Genomic DNA, 26245 nt, shown 5'->3' with positions numbered 1-26245 from the left:
AGAGAGAGAGAGAGAGAGAGAGAGAGAGAGAGAGAGAGAGAGAGAGAGAGAGAGAGAGAGAGAGAGAGAGAGAGAGAGAGAGAGAGAGAGAGAGTGAGTGAGTGAGTTTCCTGGTGGGATGACCAAATGGTTTCTATAGTGCTTATCCAATAAGTGGGATCACTGGACCTTCCACTAGGGTTTTCTTCGCCTGCCCACGCGTTTGCCGATCATGACATCCCTGTGAGCTTCGAGATGGGAGCTTGAGTGATGCCGTTCATGAGTAAGCCCAGCGGCTAGCAACACGCTTCCTCGGTCCCTTATTCTTGCAAGATGGATGTTCTGATGCAGGCTGGTCTTCTGGGCTAGGCTAGGGTCAAGCGGCCACTGCCCCATCGGCATCGCACAGGTCTGTGACTCCCTTCAGCATGAGGTTGTAGCACGTTTACTCTCCCATCACCCCTGTTAGAAGGAAACTCTTTAACACTGAGCTTCCCCTTGTAGGACTCCATGGTGAGTGGGGACGTGGGAGGGTGAATGAAATGCTCCTTGTATGAATATCAAAATCACACTCCCTTCTACAACATCTCCCGCTGACAACCCACACATGAACACGGTTATGGCTGTCATCCTGGAACCATTCCAGGCTCCTAGTGACGAAACCGAAGTGCGGGCAGTCCGAGTTTCACAGCTTCGAAAAAGACTTCTTTGGCTTCGGTCCAGCAAACCCTTTTGGTCATATCTCCGGTGCTGGATCGGAGAGGAGGCTTCAAAAGACAAAGCGACGGCGACGGGCTCGGAGGGAGAGTCTGAAGCCCCTAAAAGGAGGTCCCAATTCAGGGTCCCAGCTAAACCCGAGGGATTCGACGGCCACTTGAAAACAGGACACCCCAGAGCCTCTTATTCCGGCTCTTTTCAATGCCCTCATGATTAGTATTCTCGACTTACAGCTTCCACAGAGGTGCAAGCTAATCTCCTATGTAGACGATCTTGCTCTCATTCCACTGTGAGTCACAGTGGAAGCAGGACACAGCATTGTCCGGATCTCCTGTCCGGGGAATGTTGCTAAATCGGACAGAATGTTTTGCATGGTCATCATTTATTCGTTTTATCAAACATCTGAAACTATTCTACTATCAATATCTGGCCAGAAAAGCTTGTGTAAATATCATACCTTACATGTAGTTTAGTTTCTATCGTACCTGGTGCATGATGGGAAACATCGTACTATACGGTCAGTAAACTCGAGTCAATCGTCTGGCCGACGTCAGTCAGGTGAGCAGAATGGACGTCCCGCCGACGTCGCCAAATGTTGGCAGCTGACGTCGGTTGGACGTCAGACTGCTAGCATATTTCTGCTCAGCAATATATATATATATATATATATATATATATATATATATATATATATATATATATATATATATATATTAATGAAAAAATATATGTATCTGTGTGACCATTGTTGTTAATAGAATTGCACTCATTATATTCATTAAACTAAAAAAAACAGTGCAAACCTCTGCCAATGTCCAAAAATCTAATCTCAAGTCTGCAAAATTAAGACGAAAAAATCAAAGAGACCTTTGGAAAATGAAAATGGCGATGAATCCATAACACAATGTTCTTCAAACTTTTTTTCAGTGCGACCCCATAAGCAAAGATTGTGTATAATCTTTGCCCGTTAGGTTTCATGTATTACCTTCACGCCCCTATTGGACAATATTGCACACTAGCCAGTTGTTTTAACACCTTTCTTTATCCAGTGCGAAAAAGTTTAATTTTTGGTTATATACCTTATCAACTTGTCGTGCACGAATTTGCAGTCGGGCATCCATACTGGAGCATAGAAGACGGGGAAGGAAAGAAATGGGTCTCACAAGGTGGCGTGAGGAGGTGGACCTTGCAGACGATCTCCTGCGCTGAGCATCACCCCTCGTATGGATACTGGACTTACAAAACCAGTTGAAAATGGACCTTTTCAATATTATTGACGCCCCGAAGTACCGCACACATGTCTGCGCAGGAAAAGCACGAGCAGTTAAAAAAGTAACTTTTCGCCTTTTTGACAGGTGACGACGCGCACCTGTAGAGAAGCCCGCCAGAGAGAGACAGACGGACGCCTAAGACGGAGGGAGGCCACGCTCGGACTCGCCAGGACGACACGCTGTCGCCATTTTTTGTGTTTTATCTATATAGTGTTTTTATAATTGCACGTTTGTAACGGACAACCTTCGCCAGTGGATTACATCTATGACCTGTGAGACGATATCAGAAGTAAAGACAATTATATCGGTTGTGTATATGTACGCTGCCACTCGCGGTGTTAAACGTCAGAATTCATTGTTTAATTCCAATTTTGGCCAATTTCAGTGTTTAAATAGTGTTAATTGAACTTTGCCGTGAGATAGTTAATATAAATACAGGCCTACATGCACACATACACATATACGCCTACACATGCACACACGCGTCTACACATCTGAATCTGTAATGCGTAGGGCACCTATTTTTGGCGCATATCACGCATATGGTTGATTTGGTCGATGGGGGGAAAGGTTTATCAAGGGGTGCTGAGAGACAAGTGCTTGTTTAATTCCTTTATGAATATGTTAAAATTATTAATATTGACCATTTTGGGGGGGGCAAACTGTTCCAATCACTAATAGTACGTGCTTGTAGGTGTCAAAGCTAGTGTGGTATGTAAGATGTTTAAAATTACGTGAGATTCTGGTGTTGCATGTGTGTGCTGTTTGGAGATATTCCTGTTTGCGTATGTCTATAAGGTTGCTTGTGATTTTATACATGATTGTTAGTCTGTGTGCCTGTCTGCGTGTCTGGAGCAGATCCATGTTTATTTGTTTCTTTATATTAGATGCAATGCCAGGTGTTCGTGTATAATTGTGTGTGATGAACCTGGCAGCCCTAGTATAGACCTGCTCGAGCTTCTCAATGTTGTGTTTCGTGTGAGGGTCCCACACTGCAGCACAGTACTCTAGTGTTGGTCTTACAAGTGCATTATATGCTAAGTGTTTGATGTCCGGTGTGCAGTTGTGTAGGTTTCTCCGCAAGAACCCAAGTGTTCTGTTAGCTTTGTTGGTGATATAATTAATGTGAGTGTTGAAGGACATGTTATGTGAGAGGTGAATGCCAAGGTATTTGTGCTGTGTTGTGAGTGTAAGATGTTGGTTGTGTAAGATGTAACTGTATTCAATGGGTTTATGAGATCTTGTGAAACGGAGCAATTTGCATTTATCGGGTCGGAATGTCATTTGCCATTTAGACTCCCACTGCTCGAGAGCGTCTAAATCATCTTGGAGGAGTCTGCAGTCGTCTTCAGTCACTATGGGTGTATAGAGGAGGCTGTCGTCAGCAAAAAGTCTAGTTGAAGAGTTTGGTGGATAGTGGAAGATCATTTATATAAAGCAGGAAGAGAAGAGGACCTAGAACAGTGCCCTGAGGAACACCAGAAGAGACAGGGATAGAGGTCGAAGATGATCCGTCGAGTAGTACACGTTGCGTCCGTTTAGTAAGAAAAACAGTGATCCATTGAAGAAATGGTCCAGTGATACCATAATGTTTGTGTATGAGTCTTCTGTGGGGGACTTTGGCAAAGTCGAGCAGTATGGCATCAACTTGATTTATGTCAGGTCTGTCAAGGAGTAGTGATATGTCATGATGGGCGGTGATGAGCTGTCTCGCATGATCGTCTGGGCCTAAAGCCGTGTTGTATGTCTGAGTATGATGTGAGTATCAATGTGGTCCATTATGTATTTGCGTTCGATGTGTTCAAAGGTCTTGAAGTCCGGTAGACTTGTTAGTGAAAGTTTTGTAAGTAGATTCTGTACTCCGTTAGTTGAGATGTCTAGGGAGGGAATTGGAGGGTAAAGAATATCTTCAGTATCGAATGTACAGTTGTCTTTGTGTGTGAAAACTGATTGGAACAGTGCGTTGAGTATTTGGGATTTGTGTTCTGGGTCTGTCCTTAAGGTGGTGTTGTGGTCTTTAAGGGCGGGTATAGCCGTGGTGTCCTGTCTGCGCGACTTTAAGAATTTGAATAGATGTTTTGTGTTGTTTTCTTACGTTGTCTGCGAGATACCTAGAAGTATGTTCGCGCACTGCTTTCTTTTTTTGGTAATTTTTTAAAGCAGTCCAATTTTCTTGTGTGTTGTGTGTTTTCGCGCATCTGTAAAGTCTTTGTTTCTTGTGGTGTTGTCTGCGTAGGTCTCTGGTAAACCAGGGGAGTGTGAATCTATTTGACGGTGTTTTTTGTGGGATGTGTTTGTCCATGGTTGTGTGTAAAGTGTGTTTGAAGTTTTCCCAGTTTGAAAGAAAGGGTCTTGAGTATGGGTCCGTCGAAAAAAAGTCTTCACTGTAATTCATCAGGTCTTGTGTTATGGAGTCTGTGTCAGCTTTTGAGTAGAGATAGATAGGTCTATGTTTTCGTTGTTGTCTGGTTGGTCTAAGGTTTGCGTCTACTAGAACTATGTCATGGTCACTTAGTCCTGGTATTACTTCAGTGTTTGTTATATTCAAAGTTTTGTTAGTGTGGAAGAGGTCAAGAACGTGTAATGTGGTATTAGGGCCACTGTCGCCACCAGTGCGTGCTGGATTGAATACTGTTTGTGAGAGTGAGTGTGTATTTATGATGTCTATGAAGGTGTTGTGTAGTTGGCGTCTGTCTGTGTGGGGAATGATGGGGGTTGTCAAGTCAGTATCGAGAGGGTCATGTGGGGACAAGGCAGTCCAGTCAATGTCAGGGAGGTTGAAATCGCCTGCGATCCATATATTCTTGTTAGCGCCAATTTGTGAAAGAGATATGTCAAGGTTTTGTAGGTATTCAATGTTGTTAGAAGGAGGTCTGTAGAAAGCTGCGAGAAGGAGTATTTGACAGTTGGGAAGCTGTATCTGTGTCCAGGCGATTTCTGAGTCAGTGTCGAGGTCAGGCCTAGGTTTTACTAAAATATTTGATTTGGTGGCGATGAGAACACCGCCACCTCTACCAGCATCTGTCGGGCGGTCTTTACGTGTAAGAGGGGGAGGGAGTTCAGCAGAGTCAATGTCGGAAGTCAGCCAAGTCTCCGTACTCACTATTATGTCAGGTTTATATGTTTGGAGTATGTGTTCTGAGGTTTTGTTTAATAAAAATACTTCTGAAATTGATGTTTAGTAGTCTGAGGGTTGAATGATTTCTGGAGGTTATGGGAGGAAGGAGAAGGGATGTGGAGTGGGTTTGGTTCGCAGAATATTGGTGGGAAGAGGATGAAGGTAGGGAGGGACGGAGGGAAGATTTAGTGGGGGACTTAGAGAGGGCTGGGTGTCAGGAATATTTCTGGAAAGGAGGGGTGGGGTTTGAAGAGGGGTAGGATTGACTATTGGGCTAGAGAGGTTAGGCGGGGGAGGAAGTGGGGATCTAGGATAAGAAGGTGTTATGATGTGAGAAGTATGAGTGAATGAAGAATGGTATGATGTCGTAAGGTCAAGGGAAGGTCTCGAACAGCGGGATATGGAACTTACTGATGCTGATGGGGGAGTGGTGTGTGTATTATTGTGATGTGGATGTTGAATGAGCGGGGATTTTGGGGGGTTCAAGTGGAGAGGGTGTTGGGTGAGAGGGTTGTTCATGTCGCGTTCACTTAGTGTTTCGAAGGAGTTTGTTACTTTAATGGGTGTAGAGTTGAAAAATGAGCTTGAGAAGTTAGGCAGGCCGCAACTATCGCAGATCCACACGATACTATTGTTAACCAGTCCAGTGTATAATTGTGTGAAATCCCGATACAGCTGACATGATACCAGCCAGCATGCTCGGATCTCTCACAACAATTGTTACACTGGATGGCCCTTTGTCGCCATTTCACCGCCCTTGCGCATATAACGCAAGGGTATTTTGGGCGATAAGGGCCAGGGTTAACCATAGCACCGGTGCCTCCACGAAGAAGCAGCAGAAGTAGGATCGTGTGTCTAGGTTGTTTGTGTCCTGTTGGAGTGGTGTGAGGAGTGTTGTATTGCAGTAGTGTGGTGTGAAGTGTTAGTGCATGTTTGTGATACTGTTCGTATGGTTTGTACTGTGTTTGGGCTTTTCTGTGTGTTTTAGTATAAGCGCATGTAGTAAAAAGTGTAAAAATTATCCATGTGATATTATGGAAGGCACTATGTACACTTTTATGGCGTTTATTCTGGATTTCACATACTTTCCTTGGACGTAACCGAGTTGTATGTTGTTGTGTTGCCGGATGGGTTAAAAATGTTTTGGAACCGAGCATGGTGATGGAACAGTTCCCTATCTTAAAATACACATACACGTTTATACACGCCCACATGCTTGAAGACTAGAATTATTTGAGAGTTTGAGCTTGTGCTTATGACAGAGAATGAGTCGGGAGTGTAGAACGCAAATAGGGTTATAGTTCGGTCTGTGAAAGTATTTTGTTGTTAGTTTAATACTCCAATTATTAGATTAACTCTTGGCCACTTGCCGCATGCTGAAGTCGGACCACAAAGGAGTCCGTTTCAAATATTAATAGGCAAAATACTTGGGTAATATGAGCTCTTTAAATATTAAATGAAACCTGATGAAATATCCCGTAGATTTATGATGTTTAGATACCCGACACTGGCCTCTCCAATTGAGCCAACCGCGACAAACTGATTTATTTCTTTATTCTATATTATTAAACATTTTAGCGAGACACATGACCCACTGACCAACAGCTCGTACTTTGACGCAGAATTAAGCTATCCACTATGGTTTTGCTTTTGTTCTTTGTTTATTATCAAGGAGTCAATTATTAAACTTACGTGACATTCTTTGTTTAACCCATTCCTTGAATATTCATAAAACGAGAAAAAACACTATCTAGTGCTATCATTATTGTTACTGACATTATTATCGTTATTATCATTATAATGTTTATATCAATAAAAGTTTTAGAATTGAAAAGTTTTTCATGAAAATTCAACGCAATAGGTAAATAGGTTAGGTTAGGTCAGCCCTCTAATTCACTCATTGGAATCGTGTAATTGTAAACACGCACGCGCACGCGCACACGCACATACGCACACACACACCGTACACATTAACAAACAAACAAACGAAGGCGCGCGCGCTGGTCAAAGGGTTGATTCAATCCAAGTCAGTTGGTCTTTGGGCTATAGGCAACCTACTCATAAATATATTTCAGTCTGCCAACAACTTATTGCATAATGTTGCTTGTCAGCCATTATATTAGAATTTCCTTCGGTAAGAATGTATTTGTATCAGGAAGTTGTACAAGTTGAATCTTGTTCTACACTAAAATGGTGAGTCATAAGAAAAAAAAAATTATGGATTCGTGATTTATAGTTCAATATTCATCTTCATCAGAATTATATTGTGATGATGTGCTTGGTGTGGGTCATAGCACCTGCATCTCCCCTTTACTCGTGTGCTTACCCTGCCCTTCCTTGGCCCCTTGTGTTTGGGACTGAACTGCTCTACCTCAGTGTCCAACGTGAGAAATAAAATAGAATAGAAATATACAATTAAAAAAGGATAAGGTTAGCCACCCTAACGACTGAACTAAGGTAGTTCGGCCATCGTCAGGGGCGAGGAAGAGAATTTCAGCCTGGCTTTCGTACCCTCAACGCCTATCGGAATGCTACTTACTTCTATTATATTTTTATTAGGTAGATTTCCCGGACAATGCCGCGTTGCTAAATACCACAAAAGTGACATCGATAGATTCCTCTCACCCTCTGCTTCTCGTATATAGTGGATCTAATACGCGATTTCACTCCTGTACCACACAGTCTGGGTCCCGATAATAGGGGAGGACATGAAGTAGATCAGGGAAATTGTGGAGTAATATATGAATGGATTGCATTAACATATAACGAAAATATACCTTAGTTTGATCTTATACCTGTTTACCGTAAAATAAAGATGTTAAAAATGCGGTTTCTTTACGATTTACAATGTGCATGGCGATCACACGAAGCGATTCTGGCGGAAAATTTGAATTCGCTGTTTTCGGAGTATTTTATCTAAAAAAAATTTAACCTACTGACCAACCCCTCGACTCCCCCCCCCTTCTTATCTAACTTCGTGCTACTTACCTTGATTTTCGGGAATTTTGAATGTGATATTTTTGAGGTATTTTTGTCTACGTAATTCTAACCCATTGGCCAACCAAACTTTGTCTAGTTTTGAAGTTGGCCCTAGGAAAGTGGGGGCTTCGGCCCCCCCTGGACCCCCTTTTTATAGCACTTGTCTGTGTATCCCAAGATTTCAATGTATATCCTGTACTGAGACCAATATCGCAAACACACACTCGTCTTCACGATGCAACAACCGACTCGAAACTTGCTTGAAGACTCACGCATGAGTTCATAACAATAAGGAACATGAAAGCATTATGACTGGGCAGTCGATATTAATGTAGCTCATATTGGCTGTTGCCTATAGAAGAACTAAACATCCTAAAATAGTTATTCAATAGATAGGTCTTTTTCAGATAAGTAAATTAGGTAAAACAAAGAACATCAGTTGATTGTTTACCAGTGCAGGATGAAGGTCGGAGGAGCTGATGTGTACCGAGTGTCCTCCCCTACTATTAAAATCTTAATTGGGCGAAATCGCGGGTAAAGTCGATCATTTATGGATAGCAGAGGTTGAGAGGAATCCATCGATATCACTTATGTGGTATTTCATAACGAGGTATTATTCGGAAAATTTACATTTTAATTAATTTTATTCTTATATTTTACTTTTTCATGCTTTCAGTGTCTTTATATTTCATATATATTTTATTCACTCTCTTGCTCTCTATTTTTTGTGTATATTGTGTAAACATCTTGCACCTCCCTCTCGTGTCCCGTGCTGCCACATGCCACCATAGTTTCTTGGCGACAGTGTTGCAAGATTGCAGGAGACCAAGGTCAGAGGCTTGGTTGTCCAAGCATCACTGCTTTTTAAGGTATTAGCTGTGGCGCATTTTTATTTTAAAAGTGCAGGTAACGTGCGCCTTTGAATGTTAATATTTTAGTCATTTAACGTAATCTTCACGGTTCCTTATTAGCGGATTTGCAATGAACATAGCGAAAACGTAAATCCCAGACGTTTACTAACTGTTTTGCACAAACCAGTGCATTCCTGGTGGCAGTCTCAAGCCTGGAAAATGGGGAGGGTTTGCGCCGGGAATGACATCCGGCCGTAAAATCCTAGTCAAATCAGTGATGCTGATCATAAAGGTTGAAAGTTACCGCATCGGTCACAGCTCGGGTTAACAACCACCGCCTCTGGTACTGTTGGCCAGCAGGGTAAAAAAGTAGGTAAAAAAAAAGGGGGGGGGGTAGAGAGACAGGCGAGCAAAGGGCCAAGAGATGGGAAAAGGTAGAAAGGTTGTGGTGAGATTTGGAACTTTAAATGTGGGAACTATGACTGCTAAAGGGAGAGAGCTTGCAGGTATGATGGAGAGGAGAAAAGGGGATGTACTATGTGTGCAAGAGACAAAATGGAAGGGGATCAATGCTAGGAACGGAGGTGGGGGATTCAAGCTCTTCTATTATGGGGTTGACAGGAGGAGGAAAGGTGTTGGTGTGGTCATAAAGGAAGACTATGTTGCAAATATGGTAGGAGTGAAGAAGTTTGATAGGGTAATGAGTGTGAAGTTGGAAGTAGAAGGGGTAATAAAGAATGTCATTGGTGCGTATGCTCTATAAGTGGGCTGTGAGGTAGAAGAGAAGGAAGACTTCTGGGAGGATATGGTAGATCCCGAGAGAAGAAAGTGTGTTGATTCAGGTAGACTTCAATGGGCATGAAGAAATGGAGGGGGGGGGGATGAGAGAGTAATATGGGCATATGGCCTCGGGGACAGGAATGTAGAAGGGCAGAGGATAATTGATTTGGCTATTCTAAACACATACTTTATCAAAAAGGCGAACAGGGTGACATACAAGAGTGGAGAAAGGTGAATTATATCATGTGTAGGAGGTGTAATCTGAAAGGGGTTGGGGACTGAAAAGTGGTAGCAGGGGACTATGTGGCAAGTGAACATCGAATGGTTTGTATGATGGCTGTCTGTGAAGAAAAGGAAGAAATTGAGCTCAGAACGAATGACCAAATGATGGAAGCTGAAGAATAAAGAATGCAGAGTGAACTTTACCGAGGAAGTATTGCAAACGGTATAAGCATTGACAGACAGTGAAGAATTACCACTGCAAGAATTGTCAGGGAGGTTGGAAAGAGGGTGTTAGGGGTCTCATCTGGTAAGACGAAAGATAACAAGGAAACTTGATGGTAGAATGAAGAGATACAAGGCTGCGTTGGGAGGAAAAGGTTAGCAAAGAAAAACTGGTATAGACAGACACACACAGAGCGTAGAAGTAAATTTAGAGAAAGGTAAGAAGTTAAAAGGGAAATAACAAAGGCAAAGGCTGGAGCGTATATGTGAATAATTTCAATTACAACAAAGTATGTTTCTTTTTTTTTTATTAAATTGAAAATTTCTTCTACAGAGGAAAACTGTACGAATACATTCCCAAACTAAGGTTCGGCCGAGCTGTCTGAACCCTCAGGTCGATTCACTCGACTTATTCGACTCGTCCCGCTTCCAGGTGGAAAAGGGGGCGTGGCGGCAGATCGCTCGTAAGCACCAGGGAAGACACACCTTACTGCAGCTGAGGGCCGAGTTACGGGGGCGTGGTGTCTTTTCATTCTTTCTGATTGGTATAAAAATGGTGTAAGCGATTTGTAATTGTTATTGTTTTTTGGCTAGGCCTTTCAGCGTTGTTAGAAACTTCCTGCGTTGTTAGAAACTTTCAGCGTTGTTAGAAACGAACCGGCCTTGGTTCTCGGTGAATATTTTTATTTTTATCTATTTATATATATTTTTTTTTTGTAGGAAATTTCAGCGTTGTTTAGGAGTATGCGGTTCGGTAGGGTTTCAGCGTTGTTAGATATCTTGTCGTAATTTTAAGGTTCACCTCGTTTCAGGTGACAATATTATTGATAATTTAGTTAATTTATCTTGGAACTTTTTTGAGAGAAAGGGTTAAATTTTGTGTGACGGTGATTCATGTTCATACTTATTTATTTTATTTGACAATTATTACTGGATTATTTTGATTGAAATAAACAAATATATAATGTTCACCGGTGTTTATCTCGAGACGAGTGCCATATTGTCCTTACGTAACGGGTGGAAGTGTGGGGGAGGCCCACCTTTATATTGAGTAAGGCCCGTGGGACATGCTACTGATTCAGTACCCCTGTATCAGTAAGACCGTATATTTCATATTCTAGGTGCAGGATTACACCTAGAATTGTTGCTAGGTGCGGGTTACGGCCCTCTAGTATTCATCAGCTGCTCGCTGAAATTGTTATATTGCATATTAAATGTACATATTTAATTATGCCTGACTGTGATCTCTATCACTAATCTTAAAGAACAGGCTGAAGCCTTAGGTTTACAAGTCGATGATATACCTAAATATGTTCTTAACCAGCAAGCTATTGCAAGAGAGGAGCGAAATAGAGAGAGAGAACTAAGGTTGAAAGAGTTGGAAGCAGAAAGAGGAAAGGCCGAGGAAGAGAACGAAAAGGCTAGGATAGAGGCAGAAAGAGAGAAAGTGAGATTAGCTCACGAATTAGAATTGGCTAGAATTTCTGCTGGTAATCACATTAATAATTCTTTGTCTCCCCTTAATGTAAGTGGTGCCGTAAGACCTAATTTACCGGTATACCAAGAGGGCGAAGACTTTGCCTCTTACCTCATTCGCTTCGAACGTGTTGCCAGTCTTTTAGACATCAGTGAGGAGACTTATGCTGTGCGTTTAGGGAGTTTGCTCACCGGGAAAGCAGTGGATATATACACGTCTTTATCACCTGAAATAACTGCTGATTATAAACAGTTGAAAGAAGCCCTTCTTAATGGATTTTGTAAAACCCCTAATGGTTATCGGCAAGATTTTAGAGCTGCTAAAATAAAAGTTGGAGAAACTTATAAACAATTTTCTATTCATCTCGGTAGACTTTTTGATCAGTGGATAGATAGTAGCGGCCTCGAGAAATCTTACGAGTCACTTATAAGCTTTGTTACTGGATCAGTTTAAATCTTCCCTTTCTCCAGATATTCGAACTTACATTAAAGAGCATAATGTACCTACTCTTCATCAGACAGTACAGCTAGCGGATAACTGGGCTGCTGCTCATAATGCTTACCCCAAGTCAAATGTAACTTCCGTCAAAAGTAAAAGATGTATCGAGAGTAAACCCGCTAATCATTTTTCCGTCACGAGGGAGAATTTCAACAGTAACCAAATCAAATGTCACAGTTGTGGGGATTTTGGTCATTATAGGAATCGGTGTCCAAAGAATCCTCTAGCTTTTAAAAGGATCTCTACAGAGAAAAAGATTGAAAAGGTTGGTTTTCCCTTGTTTGATACGACTCCACGTAAATTTCTGGCTAATGGTACTGTGAATGGGCAGAGGGTTTCTACTATTCTACGAGACTCTGGCTGTTCATGTGTTATAGTTTCAGAGGAAGTATTGCCAAATATTGATACCAGTAACAGTAAATTAGTGAAAGTTAATGATTATCTAGGGAGAGTGAATTATTTCCCTCAGGTGCGCTGTTACATCACTTTGTCGGATGGACTAACGCTTTAAGAGCACCTCTTAAATTTTGTAGTGTACTCATCGGCAATATCCCGGGAGTGCGTGATTCCTATTCTGATATTTCTGAAATGACTAATGATTCTTCCACGCATAACGATGATCAGGTACAGGCTGTACAGACAAGGTCATCCAAGAATAAAAGGATCCATCCTCTCGTTTTACCAAAGCTCGAGCCCCTAAGCATCACTCCGACGGAATTTGCAAAGTTGCAGAGTTCCTGTCCATCTTTGTCTTCTATCAGGGAGAAGGTCGAGTCGGGGGAAGTGCACAACACCCGTGATGGTATGACTTTTGAATTTGTTAAAATTGATGGGTTGCTTTATCGGAAATGCATAAATTCTAACTTTCAAGATAATGTTGGGAAAGTGTCTTTAGTGGTACCTTCCGACTGCAGAGCAATAGTAACGTCTGTAGCTCACGAGTCTCCTCTTGCCGGCCATTTTTCACATCGCAAGACCTTGAGAAGGATAACAGATCATTTTTATTGGCCAGGTATGGGATGTGATGTGCGGGATTTTTGTCGGTCTTGTGATAAATGTCAAAGAATGTCACACAAAGGGAGAGTGAAATCCGTTCCCCTCAAGCCAATGCCTATAATGACGGAGCCTCTCTCTCGTGTTGCCATAGATATAGTGGGTCCACTAAGTCCTCCCTCTGATGATGGTCACAAGTATATTCTAACCCTTATAGACTTTGCCACAGGCTTCCCTGAAGCAATTCCCTTGAGAGAGATCGACTCGGTATCTGTTGCGGAAGCGTTATTAGTAATATTTTCCAGGGTAGGTATCCCCAGAGAAATTCTTTCTGACAGAGGCACACAGTTCACTTCACAATTAATGGGTGAACTTCACAAACTGTTGGGTATCAAACCTCTTTTCACTACTCCCTATCACCCCAGTGGAAATGGTAGGGTTGAAAGGTTTCATTGTACACTGAAAGCCTCGCTTCGAAAATTGTGTGTGGACAAACCAAGAGATTGGCACCGGTATCTTATTCCTACTTTATTTGCCCTCAGAAATTCCGAGTGACAGAACAGGATTTTCTGCCTTCGAACTCCTGTATGGTCGTGCCGTTCGAGGTCCTCTAACAGTGTTGAGAGATCTGTGGGAGGACAAGAGCATCAAAGATGACGAGAGATCTTCCTTCCAGTATGTGATAGAGCTCAGGGATAAGCTTGAGGAGTGTGCGAAGATAGCAGCTCGTAATGCTGACATCAGCTCCACAAGGTATAGATCTTATTTTGATATTAAGTCCCAAGATCGTTCTTTTAATCCAGGTGACGAAGTGTTGGTACTCTTGCCGGATACTGCTAATAAACTTCTGATGACTTGGAGTGGTCCACATATCGTGATGGAGAGGAGGAATAAGGTCAACTATTTGATAAAGGAAAATGGACAGCCCAAACTTTATCATGCAAATCTTCTAAAAAGGTATCACAGACGAGCTAACGTTTCTCTGGCACAGGTAATAGACGAAGTCGAATATCCACATAGCTGTCCAGGTATGCTTGATGTTGCTCAGTCATGTGTGGTAGATGTAGAAAATGAGTATCCTGTTACACCTGATGGTAGAGAAGATTCCTTACGATCTAATGACATTTCATGTCCGGAAATTAGTTCAGAACTATCCCAAGATCAGCAGTGTGACATCCATAATCTGATAAAAGACTTTTCAGATGTGTTTTCGGAAACTCCAGGTTGTACATCCCTTATTGAGCATGACATCACCCTCAATACTACCGAGCGCCTGAAGCCTAAGATATATCCTATACCCCTTCATCTGCAATCACCTTTTGAGGAAGAGGTAGATCAACTACATAAGCAAGGAATCATTAGGTTATCATCGTCTCCTCATTGTTCCCCCGTGGTAATGGTACGGAAATCCGATGGTACGTATCGAATGGCTATAGATTATAGAAGCCTTAACTGTCAGTTTTTCATGCTGAACCCGCCTGTAAAATAGAAGATGATCTCCATAAGTTTAATGGTGCTGTATATTTCTCCGAGCTAGACTTGACAAAGGCTGATCAGATTCCACTCTCTGAAAGATCTAAGCCCCTGACAGCTTTTCCAACACACAAAGGTTTAATGGAGTTCTGCAGGCTACCCTTCGGGTTAGTAACTGCTTGTGCTACCTATGTTAGACTTATGAGGCTCATTCTAGTAGGATTACCAAATGTAGCATTTTATTGATAACATTTTCATTTATGCTAAAGAATGGAATCTTCATCTAGAAGCTATTGTCTCAGTACTTGAACGTCTGCGATATCACAACTTGACAGTTCGACCCTCAAAATGTCGGTTTGGGTTTAATGAAATAAGATATTTCGGTTTTGTTATAGATGGTAAACCTCTGAAACCCCAGTGTGGAAAAATAGATGCTCTGATGCAAATTCCAACACCCACTACTAAGAAGACACTTCGATCTTTCCTTGGTATGATTTCTTTCTATCGCATGTTTATTCCTCAGGCATCCGAACTAACTGCTCCATTATCCGATCTATTACGTAAGAACGTACGGGAACCTTTGCTGTGGACGAGTGAACTGGCTGAAAGGTTTGAGAAGTTGAAGTCGATATTGTCAGTTTCCTGTTCTCAAACTACCTGATTCTAACATACCCTTCATACTCCGAACAGACGCTTCTGATTGTGGACTTGGTGCTGTACTGCTCCAATACTTAGATGATTCTCCGTTCCCGGTGGCTTACGCAAGTAGAAAATTATTAGATCGTGAGAGAAAGTACTCTACGATTGAACGTGAGTGTCTGCCTATCCTATTTGGTGTTCAAAGATTTGAATATTACCTAAAAGGAAACAAGCCACTAGTGTATATGAATACAGCGAAATCTTCTAATGATAGACTGGTAAGATGGGCCTTGTGTTTGCAGTCCTTCAGGTTCAGAATAGTTCATGTTGCAGGGACTGATAACGTAGGTGCTGATCTCTTAAGCAGGTCAGGTAAATGACTACCGATATTAATGGTATATAGCCTAGCTATATACTTGTTGGGGGAGTTGTGTGAATAATTTCAGTTACAAAGTATGTTCCTTTTTTTTTTTTTTTATTAAATTGAAAATTTCTTCTACAGAGGAAAACTGTACGAATACATTCCCAAACTAAGGTTCGGGCGAGCTGTCTGAACCCTCAGGTCGATTCACTCGACTTTTCGACTCGTCCCGCTTACAGGTGGAAAAGGGGGCGTGGCGGCAGATCGCTCGTAAGCACCAGGGAAGACACGCCTTACTGCAGCTGAGGCCGAGTTACGGGGGCGTGGTGTCTTTTCATTCTTTCTGATTGGTATAAAAATGGTGTAAGCGATTTGTAATTGTTATTGTTTTTTGGCTAGGCCTTTCAGCGTTGTTAGAAACTTTCAGCGTTGTTAGAAACTTTCAGCGTTGTTAGAAACTTTCAGCGTTGTTAGAAACGAACCGGCCTTGGTTCTCGGTGAATATTTTTATTTTTATTTTTTTGTAGGAAATTTCAGCGTTGTTTAGGAGTATGCGGTTCGGTAGGGTTTCAGCGTTGTTAGATATCTTGTCGTAATTTTAAGGTTCACCTCGTTTCAGGTGACAATATTATTGATAATTTAGTTAATTTATCTTGGAACTTTTTTGAGAGAAAGGGTTAAATTTTGTGTGACGGTGATTCATGTTCATACTTATTTATTTTATTTGACAATTATTACTGGATTATTTTGATTGAAATAAACAAATATATAATGTTCACCGGTGTTTATCTTAAACCCTCAGAACTGAAGACATCCTTTGATTACTAAAAGAACCTAATTATTCACAAGTGGCGACCTTGCCCGGAGACGAGTGCCATATTGTCCTTACGTAACGGGGGTGGGTGTTGGAAGGGGAGATGTGAGGAGGCCCACCTTCATATTGAGTACTGCCCGTGGGACATGCCACTGATTCAGTACCCCTGTATCAGTAAGTCAGTATATTTCATATCATAAGTGCAGGATTACACCTAGAATTGTTGCTAGGTGCGGGTTACGGCCCTCTAGTATTCATCAGCTGCTAGCTGAAATTGTTATATTGCATATTAAATGTACATATTTAATTATGCCTGACTGTGATCTCTATCACTAATCTTAAAGAACAGGCTGAAGCCTTAGGTTTACAAGGCGATGATATACCTAAATATGTTCTTAATCAGCAGGCTATTGCAAGAGAGGAGCGAAATAGAGAGAGAGAATTAAGGTTGAAAGAGTTGGAAGCAGAAAGAGGAAAGGCCGAGGAAGAGAACGAAAAGGCTAGGATAGAAGCAGAAAGAGAAAAAGTGAGATTAGCTCACGAATTAGAATTGGCTAGAATTACTGCTGGTAAGCACATTAATAATTCTTTGTCTCCCCTTAATGTAAGTGGTGCCGTAAGACCTAATTTACCGGTGTACCAGGAGGGCGAAGACTTTGCTGCTTACCTGATTCGCTTCGAACGTGTTGCCAGTCTTTTAGACATCAGTGAGGAAACTTATGCTGTGCGTTTAGGGAGTTTGCTCACCGGGAAAGCAGTGGATATATACACGTCTTTATCACCTGAAATAACTGCTGATTATAAACAGTTGAAAGAAGCCCTTCTTAATGGATTTTGTAAAACCCCTAATGGTTATCGGCAAGATTTTAGAGCTGCTAAAATAAAAGTTGGAGAAACTTATAAACAATTTTCTATTCATCTCGGTAGACTTTTTGATCAGTGGATAGATAGTAGCGGCCTCGAGAAATCTTACGAGTCACTTAGAAGCTTTGTTACTGGATCAGTTTAAATCTTCCCTTTCTCCAGATATTCGAACTTACATTAAAGAACATAATGTACCTACTCTTGATCAGACAGTACAGCTAGCGGATAACTGGGCTGCTGCTAATAATGCTTACCCAGAAACAAATATAACAACAGTCAAAAGTAAAAGATGTATCGAGAGTAAACCCGCTAATCTTTTATCCGTCACGAGGGAGAATTTCAACAGTAACCAAATCAAATGTCAGTTGTGGGGATTTTGGTCATTATAGGAATCGGTGTCCAAAGAATCCTCTAGCTTTTAAAAGTATCTCTACAGAGAAAAAGATTGAAAAGGTTGGTTTTTCCTTGTCTGATACGACTCCACGTAAATTTCTGGCTAATGGTACTGTGAATGGGCAGAGGGTTTCTACTATTCTACGAGACTCTGGCTGTTCATGTGTTATGGTTTCAGAGGAAGTATTGCCAAATATTGATACCAGTAACAGTAAATTAGTGAAAGTTAATGATTATCTAGGGAGAGTGAATTATTTCCCTCAGGTGCGCTGCTACATCGCATGCCCCTACTTTGTCGGATGGACTAATGCTTTAAGAGCACCTCTTAAATTTTGTAGTGTACTCATCGGCAATATCCCGGGAGTGCGTGATTCCTATTCTGATATTTCTGAAATGACTAATGATTCTTCCACTCATAACAATGATCAGGTACAGGCTGTACAGACAAGGTCATCCAAGAACAAAAGGATCCATCCTCTCGTTTTACCAAAGCTCGAGCCCCTAAGCATCACTCCGACGGAATTTGCAAAGTTGCAGAGTTCCTGTCCATCTTTGTCTTCTATCAGGGAGAAGGTCGAGTCGGGGGAAGTGCACAACACCCGTGATGGTATGACTTTTGAATTTGTTAAAATTGATGGGTTGCTTTATCGGAAATGCATAAATTCTAACTTTCAAGATAATGTTGGGAAAGTGTCTTTAGTGGTACCTTCCGACTGCAGAGCAATAGTAACGTCTGTAGCTCACGAGTCTCCTCTTGCCGGCCATTTTTCACATCGCAAGACCTTGAGAAGGATAACAGATCATTTTTATTGGCCAGGTATGGGATGTGATGTGCGGGATTTTTGTCGGTCTTGTGATAAATGTCAAAGAATGTCACACAAAGGGAGAGTGAAACCCGTTCCCCTCAAGCCAATGCCTATAATGACGGAGCCTTTTTCTCGTGTTGCCATAGATATAGTGGGTCCACTAAGTCCTCCCTCTGATGATGGTCACAAGTATATTCTAACCCTTATAGACTTTGCCACAGGCTTCCCTGAAGCAATTCCCTTGAGAGAGATCGACTCGGTATCTGTTGCGGAAGCGTTATTAGTAATATTTTCCAGGGTAGGTGTCCCCAGAGAAATTCTTTCTGACAGAGGCACACAGTTCACTTCACAATTAATGGGTGAACTTCACAAACTGTTGGGTATCAAACCTCTGTCTACTACTCCATATCACCCCAGTGGAAATGGTAAGGTTGAAAGGTTTCATTGTACACTGAAAGCCTCGCTTCGAAAATTGTGTGTGGACAAACCAAGAGATTGGCACCGGTATCTTATTCCTACTTTATTTGCCCTCAGAGAAATTCCGAGTGACAGAACAGGATTTTCTGCCTTCGAACTCCTGTATGGTCGTGCCGTTCGAGGTCCTCTAACAGTGTTGAGAGATCTGTGGGAGGACAAGAGCATCAAAGATGACGAGAGATCTTCCTTCCAGTATGTGATAGAGCTCAGGGATAAGCTTGAGGAGTGTGCGAAGATAGCAGCTCGTAATGCTGACATCAGCTCCACAAGGTATAGATCTTATTTTGATATTAAGTCCCAAGATCGTTCTTTTAATCCAGGTGACGAAGTGTTGGTACTCTTGCCGGATACTGCTAATAAACTTCTGATGACTTGGAGTGGTCCACATATCGTGATGGAGAGGAGGAATAAGGTCAACTATTTGATAAAGGAAAATGGACAGCCCAAACTTTATCATGCAAATCTTCTAAAAAGGTATCACAGACGAGCTAACGTTTCTCTGGCACAGATAATAGACGAAGTCGAATATCCACGTAGCTGTCCAGGTATGCTTGATGTTGCTCAGTCATGTGTGGTAGATGTAGAAAGTGATGAGTATCCTGTTACACCTGATGGTAGAGAAGATTCCTTACGATCTAATGACATTTCATGTCCGGAAATTAGTTCAGAACTATCCCAAGATCAGCAGTGTGACATCCATAATCTGATAAAAGATTTTTCAGATGTGTTTTCGGAAACTCCAGGTTGTACATCTCTTATTGAGCATGACATCACCCTCAATACGACCGAGCGCCTGAAGCCTAAGATATATCCTATACCCCTTCATCTGCAATCACCTTTTGAGGAAGAGGTAGATCAACTACATAAGCAAGGAATCATTAGGTTATCATCGTCTCCTCACTGTTCCCCCGTGGTAATGGTACGGAAATCCGATGGTACGTATCGAATGGCTATAGATTATAGAAGCCTTAACTCTGTCACAGTTTTTCATGCTGAACCCGCCTGTAAAATAGAAGATGATCTCCATAAGTTTAATGGTGCTGTATATTTCTCCGAGCTAGACTTGACAAAGGCTGATCAGATTCCACTCTCTGAAAGATCTAAGCCCCTGACAGCTTTTCCAACACACAAAGGTTTAATGGAGTTCTGCAGGCTACCCTTCGGGTTAGTAACTGCTTGTGCTACCTATGTTAGACTTATGAGGCTCATTCTAGTAGGATTACCAAATGTAGCATTTTATTTTGATAACATTTTCATTTATGCTAAAGAATGGAATCTTCATCTAGAAGCTATTGTCTCAGTATTTGAACGTCTGCGAGATCACAACTTGACAGTTCGACCCTCAAAATGTCGGTTTGGGTTTAATGAAATAAGATATTTAGGTTTTGTTATAGATGGTAAACATCTGAAACCCCAGTGTGGAAAAATAGATGCTCTGATGCCAATTCCAACACCAACTACTAAGAAAACACTTCGATCTTTCCTTGGTATGATTTCTTTCTATCGCATGTTTATTCCTCAGGCATCCGAACTAACTGCTCCATTATCCGATCTATTGCGTAAGAACGTACGGGAACCTTTGCTGTGGACGAGTGAACTGGCTGAAAGGTTTGAGAAGTTGAAGTCGATATTGTGTCAGTTTCCTGTTCTCAAATTACCTGATTCTAATATACCCTTCATACTCCGAACAGACGCTTCTGATTGTGGACTTGGTGCTGTACTGCTCCAATACTTAGATGATTCTCCGTTCCCGGTGGCTTACGCAAGTAGAAAATTATTAGATCGTGAGAGAAAGTACTCTACGATTGAACGTGAGTGTCTGCCTATCCTATTTGGTGTTCAAAGATTTGAATATTACCTAAAAGGAAACAAGCCACTAGTGTATATGAATACAGCGAAATCTTCTAATGATAGACTGGTAAGATGGGCCTTGTGTTTGCAGTCCTTCAGGTTCAGAATAGTTCAAGCTGCAGGGAATGATAACGTAGGTGCTGATCTCTTAAGCAGGTCAGGTAAATGACTACCGATATTAATGGTATATAGCCTAGCTATATACTTGTTGGGGGAGTTGTGTGAATAATTTCAGTTACAACAAAGTATGTTTCATTTTTTTTTTTATTAAATTGAAAATTTCTTCTACATAGGAAAACTGTACGAATACATTCCCAAACTAAGGTTCGGGCGAGCTGTCTGAACCCTCAGGTCGATTCACTCGACCTTTTCGACTCGTCCCGCTTACAGTTGGAAAAGGGGGCGTGGCGGCAGATCGCTCGTAAGCACCAGGGAAGATACACCTTACTGCAACTGAGGGCCGAGTTACGGGAGCGTGGTGTCTTTTCATTCTTTCTGATTGGTATAAAAATGGTGTAAGCGATTTGTAATTGTTATTGTTTTTTGGCTAGGCCTTTCAGCGTTGTTAGAAACTTTCAGCGTTGTTAGAAACTTTCAGCGTTGTTAGAAACGAACCGGCCTTGGTTCTCGGTGAATATTTTTATTTTTATTTATTTTTTTGTAGGAAATTTCAGCGTTGTTTAGGAGTATGCGGTTCGGTAGGGTTTCAGCGTTGTTAGATATCTTGTCGTAATTTTAAGGTTCACCTCGTTTCAGGTGACAATATTATTGATAATTTAGTTAATTTATCTTGGAACTTTTTTGAGAGAAAGGGTTAAATTTTGTGTGACGGTGATTCATGTTCATACTTATTTATTTTATTTGACAATTATTACTGGATTATTTTGATTGAAATAAACAAATATATAATGTTCACCGGTGTTTATCTTAAACCCTCAGAACTGAAGACATCCTTTGATTACTAAAAGAACCTAATTATTCACAGTATAACAGATTGTATGATAGGTTGGATACAAAAGGTGAAAAAGTTTATGCCGACTGGCCAGGCAAAGGGATCGAGCAGTGAAGGAGATACACCAGGTATGGGCCAAAGGAATGCAAATGGCAATGAGCTATCTGAAGAGGTGAGTGTGCTAAGAAGGTGGAAAGAATATTTTAGAGCTGATTAATGTGGAGAATGCAAGAGGAAAAAATGGACGAAGCTCCAAGGGTGTATGGCGAGGTGCGTGCAGTAAGTGAAGCTGAAGTAAGGAATGCTATGAAGAGGATGGAAATGGGAAGGCTGTGATATTCCAGTGGAGGTGTGGAGATGCTTAGGGGACGTGGCAGTGATTTTTCTAAGGCCGTTTAATAGAATCTTGAAGGGGGGGAGAATCCCTGAGGAGTGGAGTAGTAGTATTCTGGTGCCAATTTTCAAGAACAAGGAAGATTCGCAAACTATCGTGGAATAAAGCCGTTAGGTCATAGTCTGAAAATCTGGGAAAGAGTGGTAGAAGCTAGACTAAGGGGACAAATAACAATCAGTGGACAGCAGTTTGGATTCATGTCAGGTAGCAGTGCATCAGATGCCATGTTTGCTTTGCGAATATTGATGGAATAGTACAGGGGAGGCCAGAAAGAGTTGCACTGTATTTGTGGACCTATGATAGGGTGCCAACAGGTAAATTGTATTATGATATGAAGCTTGGAGTGAACAAGTAGTATGTGGTGAGTGTAGTGCAGGATGTATACGAGAACATTAACAGTAGTGAGGTGTGCAATCGGAACAAAGGAATGGTAAGGTGTAGGGATGGCATTGCACCTGGGATCGGCTCTAAGCCCTTTCCTGTCTGCAATGGCTATGGACAGAATGACTGATGGTGTTACACAGGAGTCCATGGTCTGTTATTTGCCGATGACGGTGATCTGTGGAGATACTAGGGAGGAGGTTGGAACAAGACAGAGTACATGTGTGTGAACGAGAGGGAGTGAAAAAAGATGAGTGATTTTAAGCATTTGATTCAACGGTGCAAAGGATGACGGGTGCGATAGGGGGGTGAGGAAGAGAATACAAGGGGGTGGCATGGCTGGGGAGGAGTGTCGGTAGCCATCTGTGACAAAACCGTATCCTCAACTTTGAAAAGGAAGGCTTATAGAGTGGCAGTAAGACCATCCATGCTGTATGGTTTGGAGACAGTAGCTCTAACCAAGAGCCAGAAATGGAGGTAGAAGAGATGAGGAGCTTAAGGTTCTCACTGGTGGGGGGGTAACTAGAAAGGTTAAGGTCAGAAATGAATATACAAAAGGAAAAACACACTTAGAACAGGTATGTGGCGAGGAGAGGCGAGGAACATGTCGGGAGGATGTTATGTATGGAACTACCGGGAAGAGAGGACAGCCTAGGAAGAGATTCATGGATGCATTGAGAGAAGATGTGAGAGCAGCTGGTCTGACTGAAGAGGATGCAGAGGATAGAGGAAGATGGAAACAGATGATCCATTGTGGTGACCCCTAAAATTGGAGAAGCCTAAAGAAAAAGAAAACGCTTGTCTGAACCTCAGCTGTAACCCACGGTGTTTGAAGAGTGTAACCTCTTGTGCTGTAACTTGTAAACTCTTAAATATGTATACTGTTACACCAGCTGGTCTTTGTCGCTGTGTAATCTTGATTAAACATGGGTAACATGATGTAAACTGGGCAAAGATGACGCAAGGGTCGAGGTGGGACGAATCCGCCCATTGTTGGGTGCATGATGCGTGCCCCTTGTCACCTGGACTGCCTTGTGCTGGCCCCTTGTACTGGGTTCAGCAAGTATTGTACCCACGAAATAGTGTAACGTGTGTGGAACCTGTATAAATAGATAAGACTAGTGTTATTGTATGTTTCCTTCGTGCCCTGTCTCGCCTCTCGGTGTTTCCCTTCGGCGGTGTTCTGATCCGCGGTGGTGTCAGGCCCCCTTGGAGTTGTTTTGGATTCATGACCCTGTAGTTAAGCTTAGCCTGCCTGGTGTTGGTGGGTTGTAGGTGAGGGGTGGTGCAACAATACATTTATATAACCTTATTTATTTATTAACTTGTGGGCGGCCTCGTGATCCTTGAAGGATTGTTTATATTTTCCACAGATTCCTAAAGAAGATCCAGAAAGTGGTGGTTCCTCGTGAGATCAGTTTCCATGAGGAGCTCCATGACAAATTAAATACTCATCCAGCAAGTAGTAGCCTTGGTGGCAAGTACTGGGAAAACGAATCCTTGACAGTGCCAACAGAGATCCTACAGGATATTATGGAAAGATAGGTTCAGTCTTTCATACAAGGGCAGTCAGATGAGTCTAAAAGGTAAGGTAATAGTGATTATTCAGCTGATAATGACACTGGTGACACTAATCATGAGTTTGTGGTGGAAGATGACATGAAATACTTTACTGATAAGTTTGGTAATGTTTGATGTGTACAATTTTGGCTATACCTCTAATGACTACACGGATTCCACAGGTAATAGTCAGACTGGAATCATTTAACCCTGGACCGCCCTGTGCAGGTCCGTTGTTAGACCTGTGCCATGTACCAGATGCTTAAATCTTTCTATTCCAGATACAGGTGTTGAAGAGGACCCGGTTATTCTGGATATGATCATCCTACTGTAGAGGAATCGACTGGCAATGGAACTGCAGAGACTGACTGACTGACCTGCTAAAGTAACTGAACCTTAGAAAAATCTGGTAGATGATAGAGACTTGAGGAAGATGTGGAGGCTGGTACAGCACGGTCGCCTTTCCCACCCAGAAGAATGTAGATGAATGACGCCCAAGGAACTGCCATATATCCCAGATCATGCTCTCTTTTCATTTATCATTTAAATGTCCATTCATGTGAAATGGAATTTGTCTCAGTTTTTTATTTACTGGCATTGCTTTTTGATGTGGCATAGTTATTTAGCTTTGTTTCTTATTTCAGGCACTGAGGTGATGTTAGTAGCAGCGAGCCATGCCAGACGGACAGTTGCAGCGAGAGGGGGCCGCGGGGCGAGCGACGGGGCGAGCGAAGGGGTATACTTGCTGGGGCACAAGGCACTTATTTCCCCTTTCTACTGTGTGCTTGCCCTGCCCTTTCTTGGCCGTGCCTCAGTGCCTGTGAACTTGAACTAACGTGAGAAATAAAAGTAAATAGAAATGTACAATAAAGAAATAAAGAAAAGGGATAACCACTCTTACGACCATCTTGCCAGAATGGCAAGATGGAGCCCTGCTTTCTATTGTATTTTCATTATTCGGCTTTGTTTAAGTTTTTCATGTTTTTAGTGTTTTTCACTTAATGTATTTTATATTCAGTTTTAACATAGTATATACCGGATAATTAAGAGTGCCTTCACTGTTCTCTACTGGTTTATACTTTTGTGTACCTCCTGAGTTAAACATCTTGCAGCCTCCCTCTCCTGCACCCCGTCCCCCTGGCGCCTTCGAAACGCCGCTCGCGCCCCATGTTACCACATAAACATAGCAGCAACTACATAACCACCAATGTATGAATCTGCATAGAAAGTCTGGTGAAAATGTAATATTTCAATGTTAATGGCATATTTTGCATTGTGGCAAGTCATTCACATTCATACTTCTCTCTATATTTATCGTGTACTGTAGGGTATACCATGAATTATAGGATTGTATAACAGTATGCAATCCTGACATTCAGTTTTTATTGTAGTACCTACTACGTTAGTTCAAGTTCTGGAAATATCTACAAGCAAGAGTTCCGAGATCTTATTTGAGAATATGACATGACATCAGTCATTGTCGTTAGATGTATGACAAATATCAAAGCTTCGTCATAACCAAAAATACATTTTTTTCTATATTGTTTCATTATCATATTTTTCATTAGTTTAATAATCCCTTCTTTTTTACTTTTCGTATGTTATCACTATTGTCACTGTCCCTACTTTCTATTCTTATTTTGTAGGGAAATGGTTCTCACTGCCTAATTTGTAAGAAATCTTGTTTCTCTCCATAAAACAAATCCCTCAGTAACTTTCTATTCCTTTACAAAATTAAAATGAAATTATAGATCCAAGGCATCACTGTATGAAGCAGTTCCCATAGAGGAGTAGCAACATGGGGGGGGGGGGGGGAAGAACCACAGTTCATCTGGTTGGAGATTTGACTTCGAATCATAATTCACCTGCTGAAAAACAAATACTTTCAAGACTATTATGTAAATATTCTTTTGGATATCAGTATTGATGCAACAAATAATTTTCAATAATTGTTAATCTTTTGGATATCCTTTTAAATTGCATTATTTCATGTGTGTAAAAGGGACATGTTGACTTTATTTAAATGATTATATTGACACTGAAATGGTTTAAAATTATTTACCTGTCTAAATACAGTGAGTAGGATTGCAACACCAAATCAGTTGGACAGGTAACACCATTACACTAGTGCATATACCTTTCTGACACTGAAGGATCTCTGAAGGTTTTCCCA

At 41.6% G+C, this 26245-nt stretch overlaps 2 protein-coding genes and 1 long non-coding RNA gene across 3 annotated transcripts; all 3 read left to right on the top strand.

Moving 5' to 3' along the window:
• The first annotated feature begins 2091 nt into the window (after positions 1 to 2091).
• On the top strand, positions 2092 to 25444 carry LOC122244088 (uncharacterized). The gene is made up of 4 exons (XR_015191771.1): positions 2092 to 2256; positions 23886 to 24098; positions 24354 to 24517; positions 24717 to 25444. It is a non-coding gene; the product is annotated as an uncharacterized LOC122244088 (long non-coding RNA).
• LOC147469977 (uncharacterized) lies at positions 9394 to 16473 on the top strand. Its single transcript, XM_086546323.1, is given in 10 exon segments — positions 9394 to 9661; positions 11261 to 11290; positions 11405 to 12050; positions 12052 to 12593; positions 12596 to 13540; positions 13650 to 14522; positions 14645 to 14716; positions 14850 to 15068; positions 15271 to 15390; positions 16412 to 16473. Coding segments are annotated over 10 exon segments (3777 nt in total).
• LOC147469976 (uncharacterized) lies at positions 16541 to 22236 on the top strand. Its single transcript, XM_086545813.1, is given in 6 exon segments — positions 16541 to 16568; positions 16739 to 17384; positions 17386 to 17619; positions 17621 to 20745; positions 21791 to 21909; positions 22150 to 22236. Coding segments are annotated over 6 exon segments (4239 nt in total).
• Positions 25445 to 26245: the final 801 nt, after the last annotated feature.

This window comes from Penaeus japonicus, unplaced genomic scaffold (genome assembly GCF_977035675.1).
Source record: "Penaeus japonicus unplaced genomic scaffold, GWHDUDI00000001_assembly GWHDUDI00000017, whole genome shotgun sequence".
NCBI classification, from domain to species: Eukaryota; Metazoa; Arthropoda; class Malacostraca; order Decapoda; family Penaeidae; genus Penaeus; species Penaeus japonicus.
The sequence above is the reverse complement of the archived record's forward strand: the minus strand, read 5'-3'. Positions and strand labels throughout refer to the sequence as shown.